The 15,694-nt window shown below is 44.4% G+C and overlaps 1 protein-coding gene across 1 annotated transcript in view; it reads right to left on the bottom strand.

The window, feature by feature from the left end:
• Window positions 1-11,047, bottom strand: part of LOC114447570 (heterogeneous nuclear ribonucleoprotein L-like) — a 40,141-nt gene extending 29,094 nt beyond the window's left edge. Inside the window, exon 1 of the mRNA XM_028423928.1 lies at window positions 10,826-11,047. Coding sequence (XP_028279729.1) covers window positions 10,826-11,047 — 222 coding nt within the window. The remainder of the gene's footprint in view (window positions 1-10,825) is intronic.
• Window positions 11,048-15,694: the final 4,647 nt, after the last annotated feature.

The following is a 15,694-nucleotide window of genomic DNA, read 5'->3' as shown; positions in this document are numbered from 1 at the left end:
GTGGTGCAAAAAAGGTTGGGGACCGCTGGACTAATAAATCAACCAGACGACCGGGTTCAAACATACCAGCTTCCCTCTCATCACTGTCAGAGTCACTGTTGTTGCCGGCTGGCTGTTTTAGTAATTATGCCGGCTTTTGCAAAACAAATCGGACAACAGTCAATGCAGATACATTAGTCCATATGGTGGCATAACTCGCCCGGCTGGTCTCTTTATATAAACCTCCCTGAGCCACTCTCTCATGTTCTCCTCATCCATCCAGCCCTTTAGATTGGGCTTCACGATCCTCCTGCTTCCTGATCTTCCTGCTGGAAACTTTTCTTTTGGCAGCGTCTTCCTCTTAAAAATGAACATAGGTGGAAGAACAACAGTCAGCGTACATAGTGTATTTTTTACACATGTGTACACACGTATTTCATCCCTGTCAGGTACTCCACCCATACATACGGCGCACCGGATTATTAGGCGCACGGCCTACTTTTGAGAAAATGTTAGACTTTTAGGTGTGCCTTATAGTGGTGAAAATACGGTAATAGAGAGGCTATCATTGGTGGGTCATGTTCACATGACCCAGAGTTGGGTCTGCGTGAACAGGTGCCCTATGTACAATAATATGGTCTGTGTGCTCTGGCAGATCGCCAACACCTTCTATCCTTCACGATCTTTTCAATCGTCATATCGCACACTGCAATGCTCAGAGAAATACAAGAAACGAGCTACATACTCCACAGGCCTCACTGAGCATGCTCAATGTTAATCAATGTTTCACAATGATGTGAGAGACTGATCATAAAGTCATATAGGAAACCATTACTTCAACTTATTGATGCTAAATGTAGATCTACAAGGTATTAAATACATGTTCTTGACTTGCTTAAGAGAAGAATTCACCACAATCAGAATTTTTATGTTTCTACACATAAAACATGGAGGGGGACTTTCAAAAATGACTGTACTGTACAGATTAGGGTTGGGCAATAAGGTATACCGCAACGTACACGGACCCAGCAGCTGAGTTAATATATAAAGCATGCGGTGTCTCTGCAACCTTCAATGCGTATTATCCAATATGAAGTACAATTGTACTGGACATTTTGACTGGCGGGGTTAAACAAATACGATAAAAATAGGATTTTATCAAAACCCAGGTCACCATATTTCCATATAGAATGTAGAAGTAGAGGAGGTAGAATGTAGAGGAGCTTTGACGGTATCAAAATTGGGATACAGATATGACATAAATGTGGCCATTACAACATGCATAGTCATTTCCAGTTTGCTACATATTTGGTGCCCTGTGCACATTCATTAGTTGTGTCTGTTCTTGGTCCTGATAAACTTCTGTTTAAATAGATTCCAAACTCTGTTGAGTAGAAATGACATCATCTGAAGAGAAAATACACAATGACTGTGGCACTCTTACTTCCTCTTGTCCTTGTTTCAATTCCCTAACCTTTTCTCAGTTCAGCTGTAGCCGTCGTTCTTAAACTGTAGCTGTGCTCATATCAGTACTGCAGTGTTTCTGTGAGCAGGATTAAGACAAAAGTAGCTATATACTAGGATTCTGTTCAATCTTTTTAATGTATTGTTTGCCACACTTGCTAACATGTTTGTAAGGAATATTTAATTTACATGTTTTCTCTTCGTAAATCACTTAGTTTGAAATGTGCATACCATGTTTTTGTTGCTTTTTGGGCTTTAGGAAACATCAGAAAACATGACAAGCAAACTAATCATGAAGTAGAAATTGATGACACAATAGAGGTGGTGTTCGGTTCCTCTCCTGATGGTTCTCTTCTACCTCCAGCTTGTCCACACAAGAGGCACTGTTGCGCTAAAAACGTAGTGATTTACGCTGGCCCGCTGGTGCGACTAATAGTCCGGTGCGGCTTATATATGGTTTTTTCTTCTTCATTTTTGGCTGGTGGACTTATACTCCAGTGCGACATATAGTCCAGAAAATATGAATATATATATATCATGTTTAGGTCTGGGCGATATTACTTAAGATCAATATCACGATTAATTGAAGCTTTTTCCTCGATAATGATTATTACTTAACTATGTTAACTATGGGTGTTCACTATGTTCAGTGAATGCAGGCTAGATAAAAGAGACCCAGTCACGTGACTCACGCTTGTTACATACTCCACTAGAACAGAGAAGTCTATTGGAGGTTCCGAGGTAACAAGAACAAAAACAAAATTGGTTTCGGCCCAGATGTTTCATAATTCACGAGAAACGTGTGTACAGACCTCGTCATTCAGTCCTCCCACTGCAGCGGACACACACACACAATTTGGTATTTCTAGGTTTTGCTTATTTCCTAAATATCTCCACCTTAAACGTTCACCTAAACTGCTGCTTCTGCCGATGTTCAGCAGCAAAACATCTTCAGAACCTGTAAGCGTGTGTGTGCGCATGATATGTGCTGCACGCTGCAGTGGGAGAGCCGTATGAGGTTTGTTTTCACTCTTGCCACCTCTGGAATACAAACACATTTCTCTGTTCATTGGATATGTAACAAGCTCTACAAAGCACTTATTTTATTTTTTACAGCAAGGGGACATCACAGAAAAGTAATAACTGAATTAATCGCCACAAGTAAAATTACGTCGGTTAGAGGGTCTAAATGCCGCTACCTGCGGTTCGCATTTCAGGCTTACAAGTACAGGGTGTTTCTGTTTGGCCTGTCCCTGTCACCACGGAGTGCATGGACGCTGCGCTTGCTCCTCTTCAGAGGAAGAACATCCGAGTGCTCAATTATCTGGATGATTGGCTAGCATGTGCTCCATCTCACGGCCTGGCCCGCAGGCACACCACAGCAGTGTTAGTGCACTTGGCTTCACTCGGGCTGCACTTGAAGGCAGAGAAGAGCTGCTTGACGCCATGCAGGTTGGTCAAGTTTCTGGGGCTTTGCCTGAACTCAGACATTGTGAGGGCATGTCTTACCCACAAGAGGGTTTGTGCCATCAGGGGCTGCATAGCACCTTGTCTCACCCAGCACACCTTGACAGCCCGCTGGTGCCAGAGGTTGTTGGGTCACCTCGCCGTAGTCCAAGCAGTGCCTCAGGGCCTACAGTGCATGCGTCCTCTTCAGCGCTGGTTTCTGAGGCGGAAGCTCTCCCTGCCAAAAGAGGGACTGAAGCACCTTGCTGTCTCGCAGGTGTCTCAAGGTCCTTGCGTGATAGGGGTCCACCAATGTCTTGGAGGGAGTTCCCCTGGGCCTGGGGGGTCCAGGGTGACGTTGACAACGGATGCCTCCCTGACAGGCTGGGGCGCTGTCTTAGAAGGCAGGTCTGCCCGCGGCCTTCGGGGTCCAGTGCACTCCACCTGACACATCAACCACCTCGAGTTGGAAGCGGTGTATTTTACCTTGAGGCACTTCCTGCCAGCTTTACAGGACAGGAAGGTCATGGGGAGGACAGACAGCACTGCGGTGGTGTCTTCCATCAACAATCAAGGCGGTCTGAGGTCACCGACCTTGCACGCCTCTCTTGTGTGCTTGGTTGGAGGGAATGTCTCTGAGGGCCTTATATCTCTCAGGCGCCATGAATGCAGCAGCAGACCTGATGTCAAGGATGGGCCCTCATGCTGGCGAATGGCGCCTACATGCACAGGTGGTTCACCAGATCTGGTGCAGCTTCGGCTGAGCCTAAGTGGATCTCTTTGCCACGGCGGACAATGCCCATTGTCCTCTGTGGTCCTCAATGCACAGCCCACAGGGACCATTGGGGGCGACGCACTGAGCCCTTCATGGTCCTGCTGTATGCCTTCCCTCCACTTTTTGATGAAGATTCTCAGTCATCCAGGTCATAATATGTAGGGAAGACTGAAGCAAGGCGTCTGGACTTGTAGAGTTTTACTTGAAGGCGTTTCGCTGCTCATCCAAGCAGCTTCATCAGTTCTACTTCCTCTGCTTTCAGCCTTCCTCCACAGGGTAAGGCTGTTGCAGGCATCTTCTCAAGCAGGCCAGAATTGTTGTCACAAGCTCAAGGTTGGGTGTGGCCCCCCCGGCCAGAGTCCCCGAGCCTTCATGTGTGGCCCTTGAACGATGCCGATGGCGTGATCTTGGCCTGGGTGATGATGTGGTGGATACCTTACGGGCTTCATGCGCTCCCTCCACTCTTGCTTGTATGCCTGTAGGTGGAGGGTGTTTGAGTGGCATTTTGAGAGGACGGTGGATCCCTTATCCTGTTGCATGATTATGATACTCTCCTTCCTTCAGTGTCTGGGACAGTTAGCGTCCCCTATTAAGGGGCTCTTGCTGCTATTTCTTCTGTTCATGGGAGGTGTGATGGCTTGACTCCGGGAGCACATCCCCTTGCCACACAGAGGTGTGAGGAGGCAGCGCCCCAGAAAGGGGATGTTGCTCCCTTCCTGGGATCTTTGGATGGTCCTCAGAGTGCTCTGCTTGCCTCCATTTGAACCCTCGACTGGTCTGGACCTTCGCCTTCTCAGCCTGAAGGCTGTTTTTGTGATTTCCATCGCTTCAGCTAAGCGGGTGAGCGAGCTGGCTGCCCTCTCAGTTGCTACGGACTGCCTGCAGTTTAGTGAAAACGATAGGATGGTTCATTTGGTGCCTTTCCAGCCCAAAGTGTTGTCTCCCAACTTTGTCACTGGACCCCTGGTGTTGAAGTCGTGGACGATTAATGAACGATCATTTTAATTGTTTTAAAAATAATTACAAATTATGTGTGTGTGTGTGGGTTAAGTTACACTCAGCTTCACTCATGGCTTGAGCGAACGCAGACTAGATGAAGGAGGTGGAGTGACATGACTTAAGCTTGTTAAATACTCCACGAGGACAGAGAAATCTGTTCGTGTTCCCAAGGTGGCAGAAATAAGAACAAAATCCGTTTGGACCGGACTTTTCATACTTCATGAGAAACGAGTGTGTAGAACTCCTACCCCTCTCCATGGTGCTCACACACAGGCTTTGATGCTGTGTCACTGCTAATCATTGGCAGAAGCAGCAGTTCAGGTGAACATGTACGAAGTGGAGATATTTAGGAAAGCAAAGCGGTAAAATACCAAACAGCAGCAACATCGTCCCCACCCTCCTGTCCAACATGTTGTTGACCTAAACTGCTGCTTCTGCTGCTGTTCGGCGCATCTCCAAAACCTGTTTGTGTGTGAGCATGTGCGCTGCAGTGGGAGAGCCGTGTGAAGAGTTCTACACACATTCCTGGTTTAGAACTTCCCCATCCGTTATTACCAACAACTCCACTAATGTCTGTGTTCTGCACCATGCATGTGCAGCAGTGCAGCAATGAAAAACGTCCCCCGTGAAACACTTTCACTGCACTGAGTTACGGACATTTTAGTCCATTTAAACTGGTGTTGCCGGTATATGAAAAATTTATATCATAACGCAAAAAACCACCGGTTCTCAGTACATACCCGTATACCGCCTAGCCCTAATACTTGTAACCTCATGTATGCCTACTAAAAATCCAGATGTGGGTCCACACACACCACTTGGCAGTTTAGGGCCTCAGCTGTGTATAGTGCCCTGAAGCAAAATAACACTGAATCATCTGTAGACTTCAAAACTGAATGATTCCCCTATATCTCTACACAAACATCTGTGTGTATTCTGAACAGCCCATCCAGCATGTCCACAGATCTTTATCTCCATAAGGAACCAACACTATTGTTTATACATAACAGATATAGGAAACTTCTGCTTAGCTCCTTCTTGATGGTCTTTCTCTCTGTTTCTCACATATAGATGATATACATGAATCTTAATATTTACTCGTTTCAGCCACACATACAATTCTGCAAACAGTGTGTTACAACTCCTCCTTTGTGCTATCTTCACAGGGCCTAAAGAGAAACATAGATCCCTGGCTGCTCAAACTGCAGTCTGAAGTTTTCAAGTTATTAACATACAAACACCCTGGATTTAGAATAGAATAGAATAGAATCTCTGGTGCACTGGAACATGAAATTTACTGGGATACAGTGGGTACGGAAAGTATTCAGACCCCCTTAAAAAGTGCAGCAGACATTTCTTGTCAGATCTGTGCTACAGTTGTGTCTCTGAGCTCTTCAGGCAGTTCCTCTGACCTCATGGTCCTCATGTGCTCTAACATGCACTGTGAGCTGTAAGGTCTTATAGACAGTGTGTGTCTTTCCTAATCAAGTCCAATCAGTATCATCAGACACAGCTGGACTCAGATGAAGGTTAGAACCATCTGAAGGATGATCAGAAGAAATGGACGCACCTGAGTTCAATATATGAGAGTCACAGCAAAGGCTCTGATACTTAGGACCATGTCATATTTCACTTTTTCTTTTTTAATACATCTGCACAAATGTCAACAATTCTGTGTCTTTCTGTCAGTGTGGGGCGCTGTGTGGACATTAATGAGGAAAAAATGAACCTAAATGATTTTAGCAAATGGCTGCAATATAAAACGAGTGAAACACTTAAGGGGGTCTGAATACTTTCTGTGTTTCCAGCCCTTGTTCTACTTTTCTACTATCACCTCTCTCTCTGTACTTTCCGTTCCCTTCTATATCACAGTCTGCAGATCCACCAGAAATAGTCTCACTGCTGTTTGTGATGTCCTTTTGAAATTCTGCAGTCTACCTATTCCACATGCTTGTCACAAGGTGAAAATCTCTGTGCCTGCTCATGTCTTATCCTGCTACATCTTGCTACATCAGCACTAATGTGTCCACTGTAAAAGAGGCTGGTAATAGGAAACAGTCATTCAAGACTAAAATAGAAAAGCTGACTGATGTTGCTTGTTGTTATGACATAATTAATTCTATCATGCAATGGTTGATACTGTTGAAGAAGATTCAGATAGTAAGTATTGCTTTGTGCTGACACTATAAATGAAATCCTGAAATCCACTGCAAACACGCAGTGAGGCGATCAGTAGACAGTGAGACATCTGTGTTATTAAAGATCTTTGCAGCACTGTAAGGATAGATGATAGAAAGTTTGAAAGGCTGGCTTCTGGCTCTGATGCTGCAAAACTGAACCACTTCCAAACTGCCTTTTTAGGGGTGAGCTCCTCTGCTGGCTGCCATGCTGTTGGATACAGGTGGAGGAGGGCTGAGCCCACTTTGAACTACGGGAGCACAGCGGGGGGTGTCTGCGGTGGAAGTTAAAATCAATTTTCATCAAAACAAGTCGATGAATCCATAAATCGATTTATCACCCAGCCCTGGTTTAAAATCAGCATATTTTAATGCAGTATGAACAATAATGTTTTAATGTAGACATATAGATCATACTGGCATTATTACAGGCATCAAACTATTGTTATATTATTACTATAATTCAAGGCTAAGGCAAAATATCGAGATATATATATTGTGTATCGGGATATTAGTAAAAGGCCATATCGCCCATCCCTACTTCTAAGCCTTCATAACTTAGCCTGGCACATACCAAGAGCCTAGATCCATGAGGAGAGCTGCCCTTAACTGATGTGACTGACAGCCATGTCCGGCTACTGAAGTCAGGACACACTTGTTAGAGAAAACAGGGTAGACGTCAGGAGTGTTGGCTGTTAGAAACCAGGTGAGCCTCCTCGCCCACAGCTTAAAAAGTTCTTTGCACATATATATATTCAGAATATTTAGAGAATTGTTTGTCATGGTATAATAATTTAGAGACATATCATTTTGCTCTGTACATGTCCTGCGCACAGAGCGAGACTAAACATAGGAGCTGACGTTTTGGATGATGGGGGAGGCTTAACATCCAGCGTAGTCTGGGTATATCTGAAAGATGCTGCCGTTGCTGCGAGCAGGTGCGCCTACAGTTATAAAACAATTCCTTTTACTAAAACATTGACGTATGTCAATTGTAATATGTTCATATGCTCAAACAGACAAGGTAGCTTTCCGTTTTACTTTATTAATCCGTGCGGGGAAATTCAGGATACAAACTTTGCATTGGACTTTTTCTCATTATCTATTTTCATAAAATGCTGCCACACTACAAATGTCTGACATGGTAGAGGAGGACTAAATAAATATTCAGCAAACCACCAGGCCTGGTACTCTTCACTCTATCTGTCTCTAGTGGGTTGGGTTAATCCAACATAGTGGATGGATTGTGACACAACAGAAAAATTTCGCACAGATTGAATGTCAGGCGAGTGCCAACTCACAGTGCAAGCTGTCTGCTTCCACAACTGCCTGGTTGCCTCAGCTCTACTCATACTTCACATCGTTGCCTTTTTGCAGCTGATGTTGAAGGATTGAAGTTACCTACTGGGGGTCGCGAAACGTACCGTATTTTCACGACTATAAGGCGCCCCTAAAAGCCTAAGAATTTCTCAAGAATCGGCCATGCACCTAATAATCTGGTCCGCCTTATGTATGGGTTGAGTACCTATCGTACATATCGATATCGACTGATGAAAAAAAAGATTTCCCCATAGGCCACCTCCAGCAGCAGCCATATCAACAAAGGTTTCCATAAGGCTTGTATAAAAGCATCTTCTTGATGTTGTTGATAAGCGGCACCTTTCATTGCAAAGACAGGAAGCCCATGTGGATGTAACTGCACTACTCCCTGCAGCCTCTAGGAGCTGGCTCCAAAAGCAAGTCCCTCTCCCTAGACTCCCTTGGACAAATGCCACATTTACTGCAGAAACAAAACACGTTTTGATCACAACTCCCCATATTATTATGTTACTATGACAACCTTTTGTATAAATCACTCAAGGTAATTATTTTAAGACCTTGTTGCATAATTATGGCTGTGTGTGTGACTGCTTGGAGAAGCAGGCAGAGGCCAACTTAAAGGCCTCCCACCTCTGATCACACTCCATCTCTTTACCTATTTGAATTCAACTAGAGCCGAGTGCTCCCAACATGGTGATGGTGAGAGCACTGTAGGGCCTTAATTAAACCTATGGGTGACATCCAAAGTTACAGTAGCCTATATACATTCATTGGCTGTAGGCCTATACTGCATGTTGTTTTAGTCAGTCAAGCATAATCAGGCAAAACAAAACACCTGTCTATTTAAAGGCAAGCAGAAGGACAAGAAGCTGTACTGCGTGACAATAGCCATACTCCATCCATCTATCATCTTCAAAAAGCCATACTCCATCCATCTATCATCTTCAAAAAGCCATACTCCATCCATCCATCTTCAAAAAGCCATACTCCATCCATCTATCCATCCATCTTCAAAAAGCCATACTCCATCCATCTATCATCTTCAAAAAGCCATTCTCCATCCATCTATCATCTTCAAAAAGCCATACTCCATCCATCTATCATCTTCAAAAAGCCATACTCCATCCATCTATCATCTTCAAAAAGCCATACTCCATCCATCTATCATCTTCAAAAAGCCATACTCCATCCATCTATCCATCCATCTTCAAAAAGCCATACTCCATCCATCTATCTATCCATCTTCAAAAAGCCATACTCCATCCATCTATCATCTTCAAAAAGCCATACTCCATCCATCTATCTATCCATCTTCAAAAAGCCATACTCCATCCATCTATCCATCCATCTTCAAAAAGCCATACTCCATCCATCCATCTTCAAAAAGCCATACTCCATCCATCTATCCATCCATCTTCAAAAAGCCATACTCCATCTATCCATCCATCTTCAAAAAGCCATACTCCATCCATCTATCCATCCATCTTCAAAAAGCCATACTCCATCCATCTATCCATCCATCTTCAAAAAGCCATACTCCATCCATCTATCATCTTCAAAAAGCCATACTCCATCCATCTATCCATCCATCTTCAAAAAGCCATACTCCATCCACCTATCCATCTTCAAAAAGCCATACTCCATCCATCTATCTATCCATCTTCAAAAAGCCATACTCCATCCATCTATCATCTTCAAAAAGCCATACTCCATCCATCTATCTATCCATCTTCAAAAAGCCATACTCCATCCATCTATCCATCCATCTTCAAACAGCCATACTCCATCCATCTATCCATCCATCTTCAAAAAGCCATACTCCATCCATCTATCATCTTCAAAAAGCCATACTCCATCCATCTATCCATCCATCTTCAAAAAGCCATACTCCATCCACCTATCCATCTTCAAAAAGCCATACTCCATCCACCTATCCATCTTCAAAAAGCCATATTCCATCCACCTATCATCTTCAAAAAGCCATATTCCATCCACCTATCCATCTTCAAAAAGCCATACTCCATCCATCTATCATCTTCAAAAAGCCATACTCCATCCATCTATCCATCCATCTTCAAAAAGCCATACTCCATCCATCTATCATCTTCAAAAAGCCTTACTCCATCCATCTATCATCTTCAAAAAGCCATACTCCATCCACCTATCCATCTTCAAAAAGCCATACTCCATCCACCTATCCATCTTCAAAAAGCCATATTCCATCCATCTATCATCTTCAAAAAGCCATACTCCATCCACCTATCCATCTTCAAAAAGCCATACTCCATCCATCTATCATCTTCAAAAAGCCTTACTCCATCCATCTATCATCTTCAAAAAGCCATATTCCATCCACCTATCCATCTTCAAAAAGCCATACTCCATCCACCTATCATCTTCAAAAAGCCATATTTTCAGTACAAAATGTAACCCTAACTGTACGATGCTGGTGTTTTAATCACAGAAACTCTGCAGCCCCATCTCCAACCGCAGCATCCGGACGCTGGCTGGGGCCAGTATGAGGCAGTCCCTCTGGGTTTAACGCTGGACTTTCTAGACTACATGTTGTTCTTGTTGACAGTGATGCTGCATGACAGCAGTGGCAGCAGGCACACGGGTACCCACGCACCGTGATGCTGTTAGGTAATGTCTGTGCTCTCCTTACCCTCCGTCCTGCTCCACACTGGCTGGCGCTCCACCGGGCCCGATTGTCTTTCGCTGACTCTCCGTCCCCGGGCAGCGATCCAGAGTCCGAATCCTCCCCCTCTTCCAGCTCCTCTTCCCCCTCCTCTCTCTCCTCCGCCTCGGTCTCCTCCGTTTTCAGACGCTTGGCCGCCCTTCCGTACTCCCCTTCCTCGTGCTGGCCGGCTCCTTCTCCCGTCGACATGCTCGCGGCAGCGGTGGACCTGTTGGAGGACGTGTCTGGAGCTGGTCACTCCGATGTGTCCATTCCAGCGGTTATTATCGATGCCTTCTCCTCCGTGTCTGCACTCGTCCTCCGGCGGACCTGTCCACTGATCCACTGTGCTCCCTTTCTGGTTCTCCGTCGCTCTCCTACACCAGACGTGTGAGCGGAGTGGACGCAGCCCGCCCCGTGCCGTCCTCTTATTGGCCGGGCTGGGCCTGCACCTTGAGGATACGGCGAGTGATAGGCGGGTGTCTGTGCGTCAACAGATATCGTTCCACGTTCCACGCCGCAGAGAGGAGAGAGGAATGGTGGGCACGACAATGCGCAGGAGACAGAGCGCTGAAGAAGTGTCAGCGTGAGCTGTGTGCGCTGCATCCATGAAGGGGCAGCTCTGTGAGAGCATCATGTCGGCAGTCCTTCTGACGTGAAGCCGATATAGTCCCAGGTGTGAATGATGCTGAATCCCCCTTTACTCCCAGTAAACGCACATGTAACTGTCCTGCAGGCTGAAATACACTTTGCTTTGATTTACAAATGTACTAATGCACACATGCATTTCACCGTGTAAGACCTTTTCTCACTGTGGCACTCAGCAAGCAGGGTCCTGCTCGATTCTGACTCCCTCTGAATTGCCCGTGGTGTGAGTGTGAGTGGTTGTCTGTCTGTATGTTGCCCTGTGATGGACTGGTGACCTGTCCAGGGTGGACCCCGCCTCTCACCCTGGACAGCTGGGACAGGCTCCAGCCCCCGTGACCCTGCACTGCAGGACAAATGGTTTTGGATGTTGGATGGATGGATGGGTCAGAAAACAAAAAGTTCTGTAAGTGCTGGAAGTAACCTGGGGCATAGAATAGAATAGAACAGAACAGAACAGAACAGAACAGAACAGAACAGAATAGAACAGAACAGAATAGAACAGAACAGAACAGAACAGAATAGAACAGAACAGAACAGAACAGAACAGAACAGAACAGAACAGAATAGAATAGAACAGAACAGAACAGAACAGAACAGAACAGAATAGAATAGAATAGAACAGAACAGAACAGAACAGAACAGAATAGAGTAGAACAGAACAGAACAGAACAGAACAGAACAGAATAGAATAGAATAGAATAGAATAGAATAGAATAGAATAGAATAGAACAGAAGTGCTTTATTCATCCCAAGCTGGGAAATGTCGTTATAGCAGCAGCACTACTCAGCATACTAAACATTTACCTCTAATGGTAGAAATACACAGTATAAACATCATTTATAGAAAATAGAAATATAAAACACAAGTACAAAACAAGATTATACAAAATGAGATGTTTGCAGTTTGAAACTTAAAGGTAGGAGATTTTGAAAGAAACATTTCGAAGGTAAACACACGGCCCTTCTCTCGGTGCTCGCCCTGAAGCCACGCCTATTAAAAACAGAACATCTGTAAGAAGAATTAGCCAAAGGCTAGCTTTCATCTGTTGTCCTGTAGGCCAGTGGCACCCTAGAGCATAAAATGTTACAGTGAGGTAAACAACAGTAAGAAATGCTCCAAGAGTCTGCTTCCACAACAACTCTACCATACCTGTTTAAGCCTTCCTGTGCTGTCCATTATATACACACATACATACATATATGTCCTGGTTCTGCTTTGCCCCATAAACCCTTTAGTTTTTGTTCAAACTTGCAAAATCATTTCAGCATTAAAAAAAACTATAATTCATTGTTGTGTCTTGAACCTGACACAAGTGTTATGCAAGTACTGTCTGCATGACTGTGTGCAGTGGGTAAAAAGTATTCAGACCCCCTACAGTTCTTACTCTTTGTTATATTGCAGCCATTTGCTAAAATCAAGTTTTTCCTCTTATTGACAGAAAAACACAGAATTGTTGACATTTTTGCAGATTTAAATATCACATGGCCCTAAGTATTCAGACCCTGATCTAATACAGCCATGAGTCCTTTTGGGACAAGTTTTTCACACCTGGATGTGGGGATCTCTGCCATTCCTCCTTGCAGATTCTCTCCAGTTCTGTCAGGTTGGATGGTAAACCTTGGTGGACAGCCAGTTTTGGGTCTCTCCAGAGATGCTCAGTTGGGTTTGAGTCAGGGCTCTGGCTGGGCCCTTCAAGAACAGTCACAGAGTTGTTGTGAAGCCACTCTTTTAGCTGTGTGTTTAGGGTCATTGTCTTGTTAGAAGGTAAACCATCGGCCCAGTCTGAGGTCCTGAGCAAATTGGAGAAGAAATTGGCTGCAAACTCAAATGGCTGCAATATAACAGAAAGTTAAAAATGTAAGGGGGCCTGAATACTTCCCGTACTCACTGTATGTGTCTTTATGTGTCTGTACCTGTGTGCGGCCATGCATGTGTGGTCTGGAAATTAAGATTAAGAAACCCCTTGTTCCACAATGGGGAAACTGCAGTGCATGAAGTCACATACGGAAGAACGCAATGTAGTTTCCTGTTTCTCTCAGACAGTGTGCAGTGTGTTCTGACACTGATGCTGTGATTCAGGCACAGAACTGCTGCTGACAGGTGAGACTTTCAAATGATGCTTTCATTTAATGCTTTCACGAGGGTGTGATTCTCTTTCTCTCTCACACACACATCATTTAAAGGCAGGCAGCAGGGGGTAACAGTTACATCACCTGGCATAAAAAAGTGTTTGTTACCTGTTGGGTCAGTTTACATAGTAACAAGAGTTTGTACCAGTATGGGTTCTGGACTGATAATAAAGTAATAAAGATGCACTACAAGTTCATTACAAGAAAATGCATAATCATCGACAACATAAATGAAATGTTTTCAGGGGCACTGAAAGTTGAAGAATGTATCTGCAAAGAATTAGCAAATAGCACAGAATAATAAATAATCTCAATCTTTTTGTTGAATTAAGTTCTCACTAAAGTGACAGAGGGATGCAATGTCAGGGTTTGTAAGATGGTGGACACAAATGCAGACTTAGCTGGAGGTAAAGGTAGACTCAGTTCTTTAATTCAGTCCAAGGTTCGGTACACAGAAAAGCAGTCGGCGAGGCGAAAGTACAAAAGGGCTCAAGCAAAAGCGATCCAGTCATGGTCAATGCACACAAAATCCAAAAACACTCGAGAGGTACAATGGAAAATACTAAAGCTACACTAAAGCTACAGGCTGCTTGAGATGGCTGGCACGTTAGGATCACTCAGAAAGAACTGGCAACAAGAGGGAGGAAACAGACTTTATACACAGGGAGGCGGGAAGACAGTAGAAACACAGCAATGTGATATATGCAGTCCAGTGCTCTGATCTGTACATTGGAGAATCTAAACAACCACTCCACAGAAGACTGGCTCAGCACAGGAGAGCCACCTCCTCAGTACTCAGCTGTTCACCTCCACCTCAAAGTCCTTCTTCATCAACATTTAGTACTTACCGCACCAGCCAATAATCCATAATGGAGAAGAAAAAAACATATACTGGCATAAATCACATTTTGGGTGAAATTTATTTTGACCAAATTTTAGCAAGAGACCAAGAACAGACATTTCATCTTCATCTACAGGCTGAATAGGTGTATGGTATGCTAACATAACACATTGATGGCTACATTAAGCATAAAAACTAACTTAAAGGTGTCCTTTATGTAAAATAACTATAGCATAAAGAACATAACAAAACAAGTTTATCAACCTGTTGATCTCATTCACTAAATCCATTAAATTCATCCTCGTGTCACTTCTGAACAACTCTGCCAACTCTGGAGGTAGACAAGACTACAGTGCCCTCTAGCGGCTGTCATTGTGAAAATAACAAACGTGAAATTTTATATCTTAATACAAGTCGCACCTAAGTACCACTACCCAGCCAAAGGATGAAAATAAGCCTGACTTATAACCTGGAAAGTACGGTATACATGGGACTGTAGGGAGTATTGTGATATGGCGTCTTCAGACAGACATCTGCTCTAATAGAAGAGTGAAATGAAAAGTTAAACATGAGTGGTCTGAAAGGACAGGATTTTGAGACCACACTAGGTGAGAACAAGCTCGAGGGTGTGATTGTGACAGTGTGTGGGTTCATTTACTAACTGAGAGAACCCAACTGAATCTAAGAGTGAGTTGAAGGCAGTCTTCAGACTGTCAGAGTCAACGTTCATATGAATGTTAAAGTCACCCACTATAATGAAAATCTGTGCTGAACACTAAACTTGATAAGAACCTCAAGCCTGGTGACACTGTAATGATCCCCGATGAAAAGGCCCCCTGCAGTTCTAGGCAACAGGGAACAGTGGTGCAAACTAGGCTGGATGCAAAGGGCCTGGTGCGGAGTTTGTCCACTACTAGTCTGGTTGGTTAGCCATCACCAGTTTGTCGGTCTGTTTCTGGAAGTCCCACAGGATCTTGGCTCGGCCATTCTCCATCACCTTTGGAGGTGTGTCCCATGCTGACCTTGGGACCTCCAGGCCATGCTCGGCACAGATGTTCCTGTACACTATGCCAGCCACTTGGTTATGCCGTTCCATGTACGCCCTGCCTGCAGGCATCTTACAACCTGCTGTTATGTGCTGGATTGTCTCAGGGGCATCTTTGCACAGCCTGCACCTGCGGTAGACCCTAGCCTCTATCGATCTTGTGCTCAGGGCCTGTTCTTGTGCTGTCTTTTAG

This window comes from Parambassis ranga, chromosome 15 (assembly GCF_900634625.1).
Source record: "Parambassis ranga chromosome 15, fParRan2.1, whole genome shotgun sequence".
Lineage (NCBI taxonomy): Eukaryota > Metazoa > Chordata > Actinopteri > Ambassidae > Parambassis > Parambassis ranga.
Note: the sequence above shows the minus strand (reverse complement) of the source record. Positions and strands in the feature narration are given on the sequence as shown.